This window comes from Scardinius erythrophthalmus (genome assembly GCF_964197995.2).
Source record: "Scardinius erythrophthalmus genome assembly, contig: HAP1_SCAFFOLD_56, whole genome shotgun sequence".
In the NCBI taxonomy this organism is placed as follows: Eukaryota; Metazoa; Chordata; class Actinopteri; order Cypriniformes; family Leuciscidae; genus Scardinius; species Scardinius erythrophthalmus.
Genome location: NW_028296537.1, coordinates 609676 through 625000, shown reverse-complemented (window position 1 = coordinate 625000; position 15325 = coordinate 609676). Strand labels below are relative to the sequence as shown.

Sequence of the window (15325 nt, the reverse complement as noted above, 5' to 3'; positions counted from 1 at the left end):
GCTCGACAGGGCCATCTATAAAAGTTCAACGGAGTGCACCTCCCGCTATGTTCCACGTACGTGTACAAAATTCGGTACATACATGTAATGACCTAATACCTACAAAAAAATATCTTGGAGCATAGCCCTAAACACAACAGTAAGTCAGCCATTTTGAACTTCCTCTCAGATTTTTGTGCAGTTTTTGCCATTTTCAGGCCTCGTACTTTAACAAACTCCTCCTACAGTTTTAATCTGATCATCTTCAAATTTGGTGAGTGTAATCTTAAGGCCTTTGCGACGATCTTGAGTTTTCGTCGAAGGGCGGGTCCTCGGCAGCCTGACAAATTTTGATGTTTCGCCATGAAAGAGGAAGTTGCTGTAACTCAGGCATGGAATGTCCAATCTGCCCCAAACTTCACACTTTTGATAAGAGTCCTGTCCTGACCGCCGGACTCACGCATCCTCCACGTCTGTAGTTTAAAAAAAAAAAACAAAAAAAAAAAAAAAAAAACTTGGACTTGTCCATATTTGGCAAGACCAGTGGCAGAGACCGAGACAAGTCCGAGTCCGAATACCAGCGAGTCCGAGACTATAGAAAAACGGTCTCGAGTCCGGACTCGAATCCAAGACCGGACTCGAATACAACAGCCCTATGTACTAAGCATGGTAGAAACATACTAAACATGCTAGCAACACTTAGCTGAGTCATGAAGCATGCTATTATCACCATAATACAAAACATTTAGTAAATGACTTTGACATACTCTTACTATATATACCTCCTTAAATGCACATTGCCCAACCATGCTCTGTCTTCCTAAAGCCACCGAGTGACGATCGCACGACTGCGAGGGCCCTTTCATCGTTGCTTGCAGCTTTTAATTCTGTATATAATCTTTGCTTAGTTTAGTTGTGTGTGTAGCCTACCCATAGTTTTGTTTATTAAACCATTATATCCATGCTTTACTGTCTCGGTGTTTGCCGCTCACAAATCAAAGTCACTTAAATGTCTTGATCTAGCTACAGTACATGCAATTTCTACTGTATAAAGGACTAGCAGGGTAAAAGGTTATTCTTTCTTGGCCAAGAATTGATAACTGATTATGCTGTCTGTTCGTTGGACGAACTGATTAAATAATTGTACTATTACTTCTGCTACAGTCAATTCTTAAACTAATCCAAATATTTATAATTAATTATAATTCGTTATAATTAATTATACATATTTCACTTTTGAGCTAATTTGCTACACAAGCATGGCTGTGCTTCCATGTTTACCCATATTTGGTCAACTCTATGTATGCAAGTTATTCAAGGTTTATAAAGGAATAAAAGCCTATATTAATTTGGTTTTGTATGCTTGATTCATATGGATTACTTTTAAGGCATCTTTTGTGTGAAATTTTGTTTGTGTGGACTTTCAATTGATGGAAAAAATTATAAGAGAATATAAAATTTAAAAAAAATCTAATAATTTCTGTTCCTTAAATGAATGGAAGAGTAGTCCTCTATTTAACAGCTTATATTTCATCTGTACTATTTAAAGTTCATTAAGATTCAAAATAGTGACCTCTTCAAATTAGTAGAACTGTTAAAACTTGACAAGGAGAGCAACATTGATATGGAGTCAATGCAAGTTTGGATTCAAAGTCGAAAAAAAAAAAGTTGTGTAGTTAAAGTGTAGAACATGTAGGCCCACGGTTTAGTGAATTCAGACATAATAGATAGAGAGATTAAAAAATGGATTGATGGTGCTGGGTAAAAATTATATTTTTCTCAGTTGATTTGATGTACTATGAAGCTAAGCATATTCCAGATGAGAGACTTTTAACATTTTTAATATGTTTTCTATAAGAATGTTTAAAAAAAAAACTAACAAAAAATAAATTTATACCATGGTGTCTTATTTTCTTAAGTGTCTGTTAGTTTCAGTTTGAGATTTATCCACCCCGGAACAGGTTGTTTAATCTGTCCAGCTCTTTGCAGTTCTCCATGGTCATGAGCTCAGCCTTTCGCTGTAGTCTTTCATCTCTGTAGACCTTAGCAGCATACAGCAGGTCTGTTTCTGAAGGGGATGACATGATGACAAAACTAATTGTATTAGGAACTCAAAGCATATCCCTAGGACCAAACAAAGCATATAAACTCATAGTGGAAAAATAAGATGGTAAAGATGAAATAATGACACATACTTGTCTGTCTTTCCTTCCAGCAGTTGTTGCGCACATTAGAAACATAATCCTCCTCTACATTCTTCTCAATCTTTAGCAAAGCTGAGCCCTTATATTCTAATTTGAAATCTTAATATTCTTAATATTAGGGTAACATGGGGTAATATGCCCCCCATGTTTTTTTTGTAAAAAAAAAAAAAAAAAATCAACAGTGTAAGACATTCCATTACTTGAATGCAACCCATAACATTTTAACCCCATATATAGAGTTATTACATACTGTCTAAAGTACAGTTTGTACTGTGTTGTGAGGCATGTATCATAAGGCATTACTGTACATGATCTAAAGCATAGATTCTACTGTAGTATGAGGCATGTATTGTAAGGTAAAAAAAAAAAAAAACACTTTTCACTCATGTTTGTAGTCCTAACCGCGCGATGGGTTGTGGGCAATATTAGCTGTTAGAGTGAGCATCGATCTGCACTTCAGATTCTGACCGGAAATAGTAGACCATCCGGGTATCTTTGGAACACTTATTTCAACATACTACGATTTGGGACATACTAATTCTGTTTTCCAATACTATTTAGGATGGATAGTATGCAAATTGGGACGCAGCAATAGTAAAATATGCCATTGAGTGTTAAACATGTTAGAAACATGCTAAAGCATGCTAGTAATACTTAGCTAAGTGTTAAAGCTTGCTATTAATGCCATGAAACAGGAAGTTGTTGTAACTCAGGCATGGAATGTCCAATTTGCCCCAAACTTCACACGTTTGATAAGAGTTCTGTCATGAACACACGTCCATGCTCATATTCAGTTATAATTATAACGATGCTGGCAACAGGAAGTGACATGTTTAACACTGTTGTGGTCTCCTAATAACATATAAAAAACTGCCAGCAGGTGCTACACAGGCTAGCAACATACTAGAAACATGCTAAAACAACTAGCAAACACTTAGCTAAGTGCTAAAGCATGCTATTGCTGCAATTAAATATGGATTTGCTGTAACTCAGGCATGCAATGTCCAATCTACCCCAAAATGAATATGTAATTATATGCTAGAAACATCATGAAACATGCTAGAAATGCTAAAGGAAGTTGTTGTAACTCAAGCATACAATGTCCAATCTGCCCCAAACTTCACATGTTTGATAAAAGTCCTGCACTGAACACATCTATATAGCGATATTCAGATATAGACATAGCCCCACCTACTGGCAACAGAAACTGACATGGTTAACACAGTAATGCAGTACTAACCACATAATTATTGTGTACTAATAGGGCAAGACCACCTTTGTCGAGTCCAAGACAAGTCCAAGACCAGGACTAGTCGAGTCCAAGTGAAGACCAAGTCCAAAGAGTTTCGAGTCCAAGACAAGCCCGAGTCCAGGACAGGAAAAAAAAAAGTCTTATGCATGACAATCATTTTGGGTTATTATTTGTTGATCTAAAACAAAAACAATGTCACAACACCCATGATTTTTAAATAAAGACATTCCCCTTGATATCATATAATCTTCTAATCTAAAGAAAACAGAATGATGACATATGGTGATACCTCATAATAGCAGTGTTAGAACTGATATACAAACACCAACCCACTACTATTACCACTGCTAGGTACTAGTACTGAGCATTTGAGCAACTAAATGACAATATAGCCTCACTCCAGATGTACAGTAGAGTAGAAAAGAAGTGACCAGTATTACAGAGTGGACCCCTATGGTTGGTTTATGCCTTCCCTGAAGAAAAAAAAAATATTGTATTGTATTATATTATTATTTGGACGTGGGTTATAGGAAAGACATGTATTTTCAGAAAACATTAAAGTTTGGGTAAACAACAATGAACACAGTGTCATTTAACATATGTTCTTTTTATTTGAGAACAAACTACAGAATTTTAAAATAAATTCATCAGGAAGTTGTTTAAGAAATTCATAAGAACCATTTTTCACAGTATACTTAACAGTACAAGCACACTGCGGATAAACCGCGGATCAGGCGGATGATGTGACGAAAAATATTTTAATTAAATTCGGACGTCGGTTGAACCAATCAAATGAAAAAAGTTCGCCACTAAGCAAACCTGCAAGCTATGAGCCCAGCTGTCAGTACTATTGGAGGAGGCCTAAACGTCTCGTAGATGAGACTGCCTGGGTTATTTTGTTACGATATTAGCTACTGTATATTTTAATACAGCCAGTCATTGTAGCCTACTACTCGTGGAATAGGCATTTAAAAGAGAGGCAGATTATGGAGTGATATGACTCAAAAATTACATCGGGCAATGTTCAGATGTCATTCAGCGAGATGTTCAGAAGAATGCAAGAGCTAAACTTCTACAAGCTCAATAACATCCACATAAAAAAAAAAAAGAAGGTAAGAAAAAAAGTCGGAAAACTTTGCCCATTAATTAGATGTGCAAGGCAAGCAGGCAAGTTTTCGGGTTGTTATGGACAATTAAAAATGTGAATATTCACATTGCACTAGCGGTGGACTTTCAGAGAGTTAAAACATCAAAAGAGCCGTCTCTTTTCAGTGAGCTGAGTCAAACGAGCCAGCTCACGAAAAAGAGCCGAAATGCCCATCACTAGTTATTAGGTGGCCAGTGTTTCACTTTCCCTCCGTCGCGGTGACGTATGTGTGCTTACTGGGAACATAATAAAGACACCTGGACTCGGTCGAGACCAAAAGCCATATTTGGCAAGACCAGTGGCAGAGACCGAGACAAGTCCGAGTCCGAAAACCAGCGAGTCCGAGACAAGTCCGAGACTATAGAAAAACGGTCTCGAGTCCGGACTCGAATCCAAGACCGGACTCGAATACAACAGCCCTATGTACTAAGCATGGTAGAAACATACTAAACATGCTAGCAACACTTAGCTGAGTCATGAAGCATGCTATTATCACCATAATACAAAACATTTAGTAAATGACTTTGACATACTCTTACTATATATACCTCCTTAAATGCACATTGCCCAACCATGCTCTGTCTTCCTAAAGCCACCGAGTGACGATCGCACGAGTGCGAGGGCCCTTTCATCGTTGCTTGCAGCTTTTAATTCTGTATATAATCTTTGCTTAGTTTAGTTGTGTGTGTAGCCTACCCGTAGTTTTGTTTATTAAACCATTATATCCATGCTTTACTGTCTCGGTGTTTGCCGCTCACAAATCAAAGTCACTTAAATGTCTTGATCTAGCTACAGTACATGCAATTTCTACTGTATAAAGTACTAGCAGGGTAAAAGGTTATTCTTTCTTGGCCAAGAATTGATAACTGATTATGCTGTCTGTTCGTTGGACGAACTGATTAAATAATTGTACTATTACTTCTGCTACAGTCAATTCTTAAACTAATTCAAATATTTATAATTAATTATAATTCGTTATAATTAATTATACATATTTCACTTTTGAGCTAATTTGCTACACAAGCATGGCTGTGCTTCCATGTTTACCCACATTTGGTCAACTCTATGTATGCAAGTTATTCAAGGTTTATAAAGGAGTAAAAGCCTATATTAATTTGGTTTTGTATGCTTGATTCATATGGATTACTTTTAAGGCATCTTTTGTGTGAAATTTTGTTTGTGTGGACTTTCAATTGATGGAAAAAATTATAAGAGAATATAAAATTTAAAAAAAATCTAATAATTTCTGTTCCTTAAATGAATGGAAGAGTAGTCCTCTATTTAACAGCTTATATTTCATCTGTACTATTTAAAGTTCATTAAGATTCAAAATAGTGACCTCTTCAAATTAGTAGAACTGTTAAAACTTGACAAGGAGAGCAACATTGATATGGAGTCAATGCAAGTTTGGATTCAAAGTTGAAAAAAAAAAAGTTGTGTAGTTAAAGTGTAGAACATGTAGGCCCACGGTTTAGTGAATTCAGACATAATAGATAGAGAGATTAAAAAATGGATTGATGGTGCTGGGTAAAAATTATATTTTTCTCAGTTGATTTGATGTACTATGAAGCTAAGCATATTCCAGATGAGAGACTTTTAACATTTTTAATATGTTTTCTATAAGAATGTTAAAAAAAAAAAAAAAACTAACAAAAAATAAATTTATACCATGGTGTCTTATTTTCTTAAGTGTCTGTTAGTTTCAGTTTGAGATTTATCCACCCCGGAACAGGTTGTTTAATCTGTCCAGCTCTTTGCAGTTCTCCATGGTCATGAGCTCAGCCTTTCGCTGTAGTCTTTCATCTCTGTAGACCTTAGCAGCATACAGCAGGTCTGTTTCTGAAGGGGATGACATGATGACAAAACTAATTGTATTAGGAACTCAAAGCATATCCCTAGGACCAAACAAAGCATATAAACTCATAGTGGAAAAATAAGATGGTGAAGATGAAATAATGACACATACTTGTCTGTCTTTCCTTCCAGCAGTTGTTGCGCACATTAGAAACATAATCCTCCTCTACATTCTTCTCAATCTTTAGCAAAGCTGAGCCCTTATATTCTGATTTGAAATCTCTGGTGACAAAATAGTCCACATGCAGGTTCTCTGTTTGTCTCTTAATAGTCTGTCCTGTGGACCTAGATGTGAAGGAGCAGAGATTACAACCATTACACAGTTTTAAAGAACAGTATGAAAAAATAGAGTCTAAGGGTACAAGTGTTTAAAGTGCTAGAACCATAATATATTTATTCAGATTTTCTTTCTTAATATTAGGGTAACATGGGGTAATATGCCCCCCATGTTTTTTTAGTAAAAAAAAAAAAAAAAAAAAAATCAACAGTGTAAGACATTCCATTACTTGAATGCAACCCATAACATTTTAACCCCATATATAGAGTTATTACATACTGTCTAAAGTACAGTTTGTACTGTGTTGTGAGGCATGTATCATAAGGCATTACTGTACATGATCTAAAGCATAGATTCTACTGTAGTATGAGGCATGTATTGTAAGGTATTATGACATACGGTCTGGAGTAAAGGCTATAAGGAGGTGTGGACACCATCATCTGGCTGAGGACTGAGACCAAGACCAGCACAACTATCGGCATCAGCTGAATAAACATGGAGTACCCACCCTGAAGAATAGACACTGGCATCAGTCATTATCTGTGAGTTACTTCAAAACAAGAACAACAGAATGAAACATTTAAATAGGGCTGGGCAAAAATTTTTGATTTTGATATTTATTTGAACAATCCTGATATTGAATCTTAAAACACCATGGTCAATATTTTATTTTATGGCTATTATCATTGGCTGTGTGAAAACGTATTTCTACACCATTTTATGTCTTGCAGAGATGTATAAAATAAACAAACATACAATGTGATGTTGAATTAATAGTTCAAAAAGTTTTACTGATTTGAATCAGCCTGAAACACTGATTTACAGCTTAATCAGAGAGAGCTTTTTTTTTTTTTTATCTGTTTCATTTGTAAGCAAAACGAACAGGCATTGAAAAAAAGCTTGTGAAATGGAATTGTATTGAATTCCGAAATCTGTATTTATACCCACCCCTTCATGCTTGAACCCCTAATAATAATAATAATAATAATAATAATAATACAACATCTGGTCCTTAGTAGGTCTTAAAATTAGTTAAATACAACCTCAGATGAACAACAACACATGACATTAACAATAACTATGCCAAATTTGAGAAGCCATGTGTAAAAAATGTCCTTGATCAATTGAAAATCAGCAAGTGTGACCATCTCAATAAAAGCAGAAGTTTTGGCAGTTTGCTGGTGTGGAGCATTCAGGTGTGTGCTAACACAATGTCAAGGATGAAAGACATCAGCAATGATCTTAGAGAAGCAATTGTTGCTGCCCATCAATCATCTGGGAAGGGTAAAAAGGCAATTTCCAAACAATTTGAAGTCCATCACAATACATTAAGGAAGATTATTGGATAAGTGGATAACATTCAAGACAGTTGCAAATCTTTCCAGGAGTGTACGTCCTGGCAAATTCACCCCACGGTAAGACCGTGCTATACTCAGAGAAATTGCAAAAAACAAGAACTACATCTCAGACTCTACAGGCCTCGTTAGCATGTTAACCCTCTGGGGTCTAAGGTGTTTTTGGGGTCCTTGAGATGTTCTGACATGCCCTTACATTTGTGATTTTTTCAGTTGCTTATAAACATATTAATGGCAAAGGTATAATTACACTCTATTTAGCACAAACAGGTCTACCATAATATGTGAGCAACATGTATGTACATGTTTGTATTTTTGAGAGAATAATGTTTATGCATGGTTATTGAAAAAAATAAAAATGAAAATGTCTGAAATAAGGCCACAAAACACATACTAAATATGTGTCAATAAGACTTCTGAATAATGCATTTTGTCGCCTAGAGTTTTTTCTTCAAAATGATGTGAAAATCATCCTTCCTAATCATTCACATAAAACAATACATTGATTTAAATTTTGTAACACACTTTTTGTTTGGAAAGGCCATATGCGGGTGGGAGTGATTCACACCTGAGGAGACAATGGGGCCCGCATAATGAGGCTGCATACTTAATTAGCCTTTGATTCAGGTGTGTGACTAAGCCACAAGAAAGAATGCAAGGACAATATATATATAACTGGTTCACAGTTGTTGTTGTTGTTTTTTCCACAAATTGTGCTTGCAAATTGTACAATATCCAAGGTAAACATTTCTAGTAATTGTGCAGTTAATTGTTCTCATACTGTATTTTCAGATTTGGAATATATTCTCTACCCAAATGTGTCACTAATAAAGCATAATAAAAATGATTTAAAGAGAAGGCTTATAATGACCTTTTAAGATTTTGTTTACATCTATCCTTGTATATATATATATATATTTTTTTTTCTTCTAAAGGTTATACAATTACAACAACATTTAAAATTGTAACAATATTTCCAGTGTAATATTTCTTTGTAAAAACTAAAGTATACATTTTATCATACGTAATTCAATTCATATGAGAAGAAATTGGAAACATTATAAGCTTATTTGATGTGGCAGTATTTTACAGTCAAAACTTTATAATCTATCCGATTTTGTAGTCGATTTTTACTCATCTCAGTATAGCAATAGAGTTTGGTAAAAGCTGTTCATTCATTCATACATAGAAACGCGATTTATATTTAAACAGTCTTTTTTCCAGCTGTAGTAGCTCCACAACAGCGTGCATCTGTGCGTTCATTCATTCATACATAGAAACGCGATTCATATTTAAACAGTATTTTTGGCAGCTGTAGTAGCTCCACAACAGCACGCATCTGTGCGTTCATTCATTCATACACAAAAACGCGATTCATATTTAAACAGTATTTTTGCCAGCAGTAGCTCCACAACAGCACGCATCTGTGCGTTCATTCATTCATACACAGAAACGCGATTCATATTTAAACAGTATCTTTGCCAGCTGTAGTAGCTCCACAACAGCACGCATCTGTGCGTTCATTCATTCAGATTAGAACAAAGCAAATAGAACTGACCTATTCCTCAGCGGGATCCATTTGCTCCTCGAAATGAAACTTCCAGAACTTCTGAGGTAAATTTTCCAGGATTATTATCAAGATAGTATTATTCCTCACAGCATCGTAAAGTACATAAGTCTGAAAGTGAACTCGCGGTGTGTGTTATCCAGCTGATGTGGGCGTTTCACAGGTTTGTATGGATCGCCTCACATTTGCGTTTGAATAGCGCGCGCTCTCCGTGGGCGGAGCACATTAAAACTTAATGAGCTGTGATGAGAACAACTGACATCTCTCTCTTTGCATACATATTACATAAACTGTGAATATTTGTTTTTTATAAAAATTCATTTAAAAGAAGAGAATTCAAGCTTCATGCCTGTGTGTCTGTATGCCTGTTTGACTGAGTATTCGCTGAGTTACAGTTCATTTTCGGACGCATTTCAGAATGGACTACACTGACAGAGAGGAGGCAGAACTCGCATCATGTTTATTTTTCTTTATTTGGCAAAAAGCACAACACTTTGTTTTTATTGTGAGTATACACAAATATAATACACACTTAACATGATCGATTGATGTATAACACAAGCATATAAGATAAAAATTAATATATATATATTTTTTTTTTTTGCACTGATAAGGAAAAAACGAGCCAGGGGGTTAAATGAAAAAGGTTTGCAAAGTTGCATTTGAACAAACCACAAGACTTCTGGAGCAATATCCTTTGGACAGACAAGACCAAAGTGGAGATGTTTGGCCATAATGCACAGTGCAACATTTGGTGAAAACCAAACACATCATATCAGCACAAACACCTCATACCAACTGTCAAGCATGGTGGTGGAGGGGTGATGATTTGGGCTTGTTTTGCAGTCACAGGACCAGGGCACCTTGCAGTCATTGAGTCGACCATGAACTTCTCTGTATACCAAAGTATTCTAGAGTCAAATTTGATGTCATGAAAACAGGACAATGATCCCAAGCACACCAGCAAATCTACAACAGAATGGCTGAAAATGAAAATAGTCAAAGTGTTGCAGTGGCCCAGTCAAAGTCCAGACCCCAACCCAATTGAAATGATGTGGCGGGACTTTAGGAAAGCAGTGCATAAACAAAAGCCTGTAAACCTCAATGAACTGAAACAATGTCCAAAATTACTCCACAACGATGTGAGAGACTGATAAAGTCATACAGAAAACTGCTTAAAGTGTTTCTACAAGCTATTGAATCATGGGGTGTACTTAGTTTTTCACACATGGCTTCTCTATTTTGGCTATATTTTTGTTAAATAATGACACTGTGTAATATGTCCTGTGGTGTTGTTCATTTGAGGTTGTATTTACCTCATTTTAGGACCTGCTAAGGATCAGGTGATTTTTTTTAATGTCCTGATACCTAAAACCATAGAATTCAAATAGGGTGTACTTTCTTTTTCAGATGACTATGTTAATGCTGACATTTACACTCGCTTAAATTTTAAGAGAACATCATGTGAATAAATTACTTAGTTAGCGACTCTTTAACACGACCCCGCCCTAAACAAGTGCTAAACTGTGTGCATTGGCTTGTGTTGTGCATGTCAAATAAAATCAATCATAATTAATTTCTTATGTTATTTGTATCAGTTTTTATTAATTTATACTTATTAATTTAAAAATACCATTTCTGATTGTTATTTACGTACAAAAATACTTTTAATGGAAACTTGCTTTCAGTTATTTGCTTGAGGCATAAGGATAAACTGAAATTTATAAATTAATAAATTATATTTATTTTATGAAACAGCATTTCAACTATTTCTGCTCATGTATTTGAAGGCTGCTATTGGATCACTGAGGGTAAACGTTGTATTATGCGACTATGCATTACTTTACAGAGAGCTTACAACCTAACAGAGTTAAAAACTAGCTAGTAGTAACCAAGTTAAAAACTAGCTAGTGGTTACTAAGTCTCTAATATTACTGAGAAAGACAGAAAAAAAGATGCTCATACCTCTCCTCTCTCCTCCGTTCTCTCTCCTCTGGTTTGGTTCCTATGGTGACTGTATGTTCGGTTATTAGCGAATTCTTGTGTGTTCGCTGAAAAAACACAAAATCACATATTCAGTTTCCCACACACCTAACCAGACCTGACATATTAAAGGGCAGTAAGCGATTTCTGAGAACCACTGTTAAAAGTGGATCCTACCGAGCACCACAACACACTTAAAGCCAATCAGTAGTAGGGGGCGTATATATTCTTGATGGGGGAAGAGAGAAAGTGAGCAAGAGGGAGATTTTAAGAAAGAAAGATGGCTGAGAGACATTACAAAAGAGAAAAGGTCAGGGAATATCACTGGAAAAAGAAGGTTTATGATCAGGCAAGAGCTTTAGGAAGAGCATTAAAGGGATAGTTCACTTTGAAATTCAATTTTGGTATGTTTTAGCTTACCTGAAGGGCATCCAAGATGTAGGTGTCTTTGTTTCCGCAGTAGTTTCAATTTTGATATTTTTAGGTCAAACCGTTCTTGAAACTGACTTCATGAAATGACTGACAGACAAGAACGGTTTGACCTAAAAATATCAAAATTGAAACTACTGCGGAAACAAAGACACCTACATCTTGGATGCCCTTGAGGTAAGCTAAAACATACCAAAATTTTATTTCAAAGTGAACTATCCCTTTAATATTAGAAAAGCTTTCCAGGGGGCCAAGATGGCAGCATGAGAGGTGGACGCTTTTGCTCCTCATTTGCTCCTTGAATTCCTCATTCAATTATTTGAGTACATAATTTAATCAATTTTGGCAATGCAACCTGAGGTACAATGCCTTCAGAAACTTTGTGGCCTGATTCTTTAGTAAAAAAAAAAACAGCGAAGAAACTTGAGAAAAAGGATCTACATGCAGATGCGGTTTGTGAAAAGTCTCACACTAGTAACTATGTTGGACAGCTAGTTCCAGCGTTATCCAGGGTGCTGCAGGAAATGACTGGGTCGATCGCGCAGACTATTCAAGCCCATTCGCAACAACTTGAACAAACGGTGGGCTGACTTAATGAAGCCGAGAACAGAATTGCTTATGTCGAGTTAACAGTAGATAGAGAAAATGCACGGATCCAGACTCTTGCAATCTCGCATGCCAAGTTTCTTCACTCACCAAACACTTGGATGATCTAGAAAATCGAGGTCAGAGGAAAAATCTATGCATCATTGGCCTGCCTGAAAATGTTGAGGGTACTAACCCGACCAGGTTTCTTCAGACTTGATCCCAGAGTTCCTCGGTATTGAAACTAAGTCTGGGATGCTTCAGCTGGAGAGAGCTCATTGCATCTCTATGCTGAACACCGACGCCAAGGTTAGGAGTTATACGCAAATTGTTCGCTTCCACAAGTTACAGGATAAGCTGCGGGTTGTGGATGCCAGCAGACGTGAGGCACAAAAAGGAGATCTGATGTACAACAGTAAATTATCGTTCTATCAGGACTTTTCAGTCACCACCGGTAAAATTCCTTAAGTCCCCTGAGGAGGTTCTGGCCTTTATTGACTCAACAGATTGAATTTGAAGGAAACATTTTCTCTTGAAAGGAAGTGACATACCAGATGGTCTTAGGTAGGCCTTAAATAGCTTAAAGGGTTACTTGACCCAAAAATGAAAATTATGTCAGTAATTACTCACCCTCATAATGTTCCAACCCCGTAAGACTTTCATTCATCTTCAGAACACAAATTAAGATATTTTTGAAGAAATCTAAGAGCTGGCTCACTCCTTCATAGACTGCAAGGTAATTTCATCTGCCAGCCCAGAAAAGTTAGTAAAGACATTGTTAAGATAGTCCAAGTGGCTCAACAGTGGCTCAACCTTAAGTTTATCAAGCGACGAGAATACTTTTGTTAAAATAGTCCAAGTGGCTCAACAGTGGCTCAACCTTAAGTTTATCAAGCGACGAGAATACTTTTTGTGCGCAAAAAACTAACAAAAATAACAACTTTATTCAACTATTCATTTTCTTCTGTGTGGGCCTCTGACGTGAGTTCACGAGAGCGCCACGACGCATGCCAGAGAACTGAGAAGATAATGCTCACGGTCATTTGATGGTAAAGTGTGAAAGGTAAGCCATTCATTTTGCGGCATTGGTAAGGCACTTTTACATTTTCTCGTTGGTTTCTTAACCCTTGTATGGTGTTCGGGTCTGTTGGACCCGTTTTCATTTTTTATCATTTGAAAAATGATACAATTAATTATTTTTTCAAACTGAGACTCATTGGCCTTGGCTCATTTTCTGTGAGGAATATATATCAGAACACATTTTTAATGAAAACACACTGTACACCCCCCCTACACATTTATATTACACACAGGATGTTCGGGTCCACTGGACCCGGGGCTAATAAAAGTGTGGAAATTGTAGGTCCTGTGTACCTTTACTCTGTCCTCCTCCTGTCAGGGCCTGCTGTTAGTGTGTGTATGTTCTTGTATATGGTTTATGAGGACACAAATGTGTATAATGACATGGTATTACAACGTAAACATGGTTTATGACAACATCTGTGTCCTCATACTAAAACATACTAAATGGTGTTTTTTGAAATTCAAAAAATGCCAAAAGTTTTCTGTGATTGGTAGGTTTAGTGGTAGGGTTAGTGTAGGGGGATATATTATACAGTTTGTACATTAGAAAAACCATTATGCCTATGGAGAGTGACTGTACACCACATATCCAAGTGAGTGTGTGTGCGTGTATGTGCATGTATGTGTGTATGTGTGTGTGTGTGTGTGTGTGTGTGTGTGTGTGTGTGTGTGTGTGTGTGTGTGTGTGTGTGTGTGTGTGTGTGTGTGTGTGTGTGTGTGTGTGGTGTGTGTTTTGTGTGTGTCTGTGTGTGTGTTGTGGGTGTGTGTATGTGTCTGCATGAGTGTGTGTGTGCGTGCGTGTGAGAGAGAGATTGTGTGTAAGTGTGAAAGAGTGCAAGAGTGAGTTTTGTGCTTCTACTCCTGCCATTCCCACACAAGGTTGCAATTCTTAAATGTGATCTAACAAAGGTAAAGAGAAAATATTGACCATATATGCTGTTTATATTGCTTGTAATTGGGATGAAGTAAACATCTGTTGAGTATTTTAACATAACATTTTTGATTGTGTTGAATTAAAAACCCAAAAATGCAGCGGGTCCACCAGACCCACGAACACTGGCTGAGTAACAAAAATATGAACACCACACAAGGGTTAACTTACAGTAAGGTTGAGCCACTGTAGTCACTATATTTTTATAGTTTATAGTATATATTTTATATTTTAGTCACAGACTATTTTAACGATGTCTTTACTAATGTTTCTGGGCCGGCAGAATGAAATTACATAGAAGCATGAAGGAATGAGCCAGCTCTCAGATTTCATCAAAAATATCTTTATTTGTGTTCCAAAGATGAACTAAAGTCTTATGGAGTTCAAAAACATGAGGGTGAGTAATAATTACTGACAGAATTTTCACCATCAAGTCAGTTAGTCCCGCGATAACCGCTCTTGATTAAAATATCCTATTACTCACGCTCCACTGCTTTACACGAGTTAATGATCAGCTCCGTCTTCACTCAGATACTTCAAATACCTTTGGAAGAGAACTAGTCCAGTCATTTTATGAAAAAAGGTTGAACAAATTGCAACAGAAGCAAACTCAACTGATTTTGTATCCTCAATATGTCCTGAGTAAAGAAAAAAAAAAGCCCAGAAGAATCCCATTAGG

At 36.5% G+C, this 15325-nt stretch overlaps 1 protein-coding gene across 1 annotated transcript in view; it reads right to left on the bottom strand.

Annotated features, from left to right (window-relative positions):
* Positions 1–4178: 4178 nt before the first annotated feature.
* dnajb14 (DnaJ heat shock protein family (Hsp40) member B14) overlaps positions 4179–15325 on the bottom strand; it is a 293393-nt gene continuing 282246 nt past the window's right edge. The window contains exons 5-8 of the mRNA XM_081394623.1: positions 11601–11686; positions 7113–7222; positions 6549–6721; positions 4179–6421 (exon numbers count right to left, since the gene is read on the bottom strand). Of these exons, the coding sequence (XP_081250749.1) occupies positions 6297–6421; positions 6549–6721; positions 7113–7222; positions 11601–11686 (494 nt within the window). The 3' untranslated portion in view covers positions 4179–6296. The remainder of the gene's footprint in view (positions 6422–6548; positions 6722–7112; positions 7223–11600; positions 11687–15325) is intronic.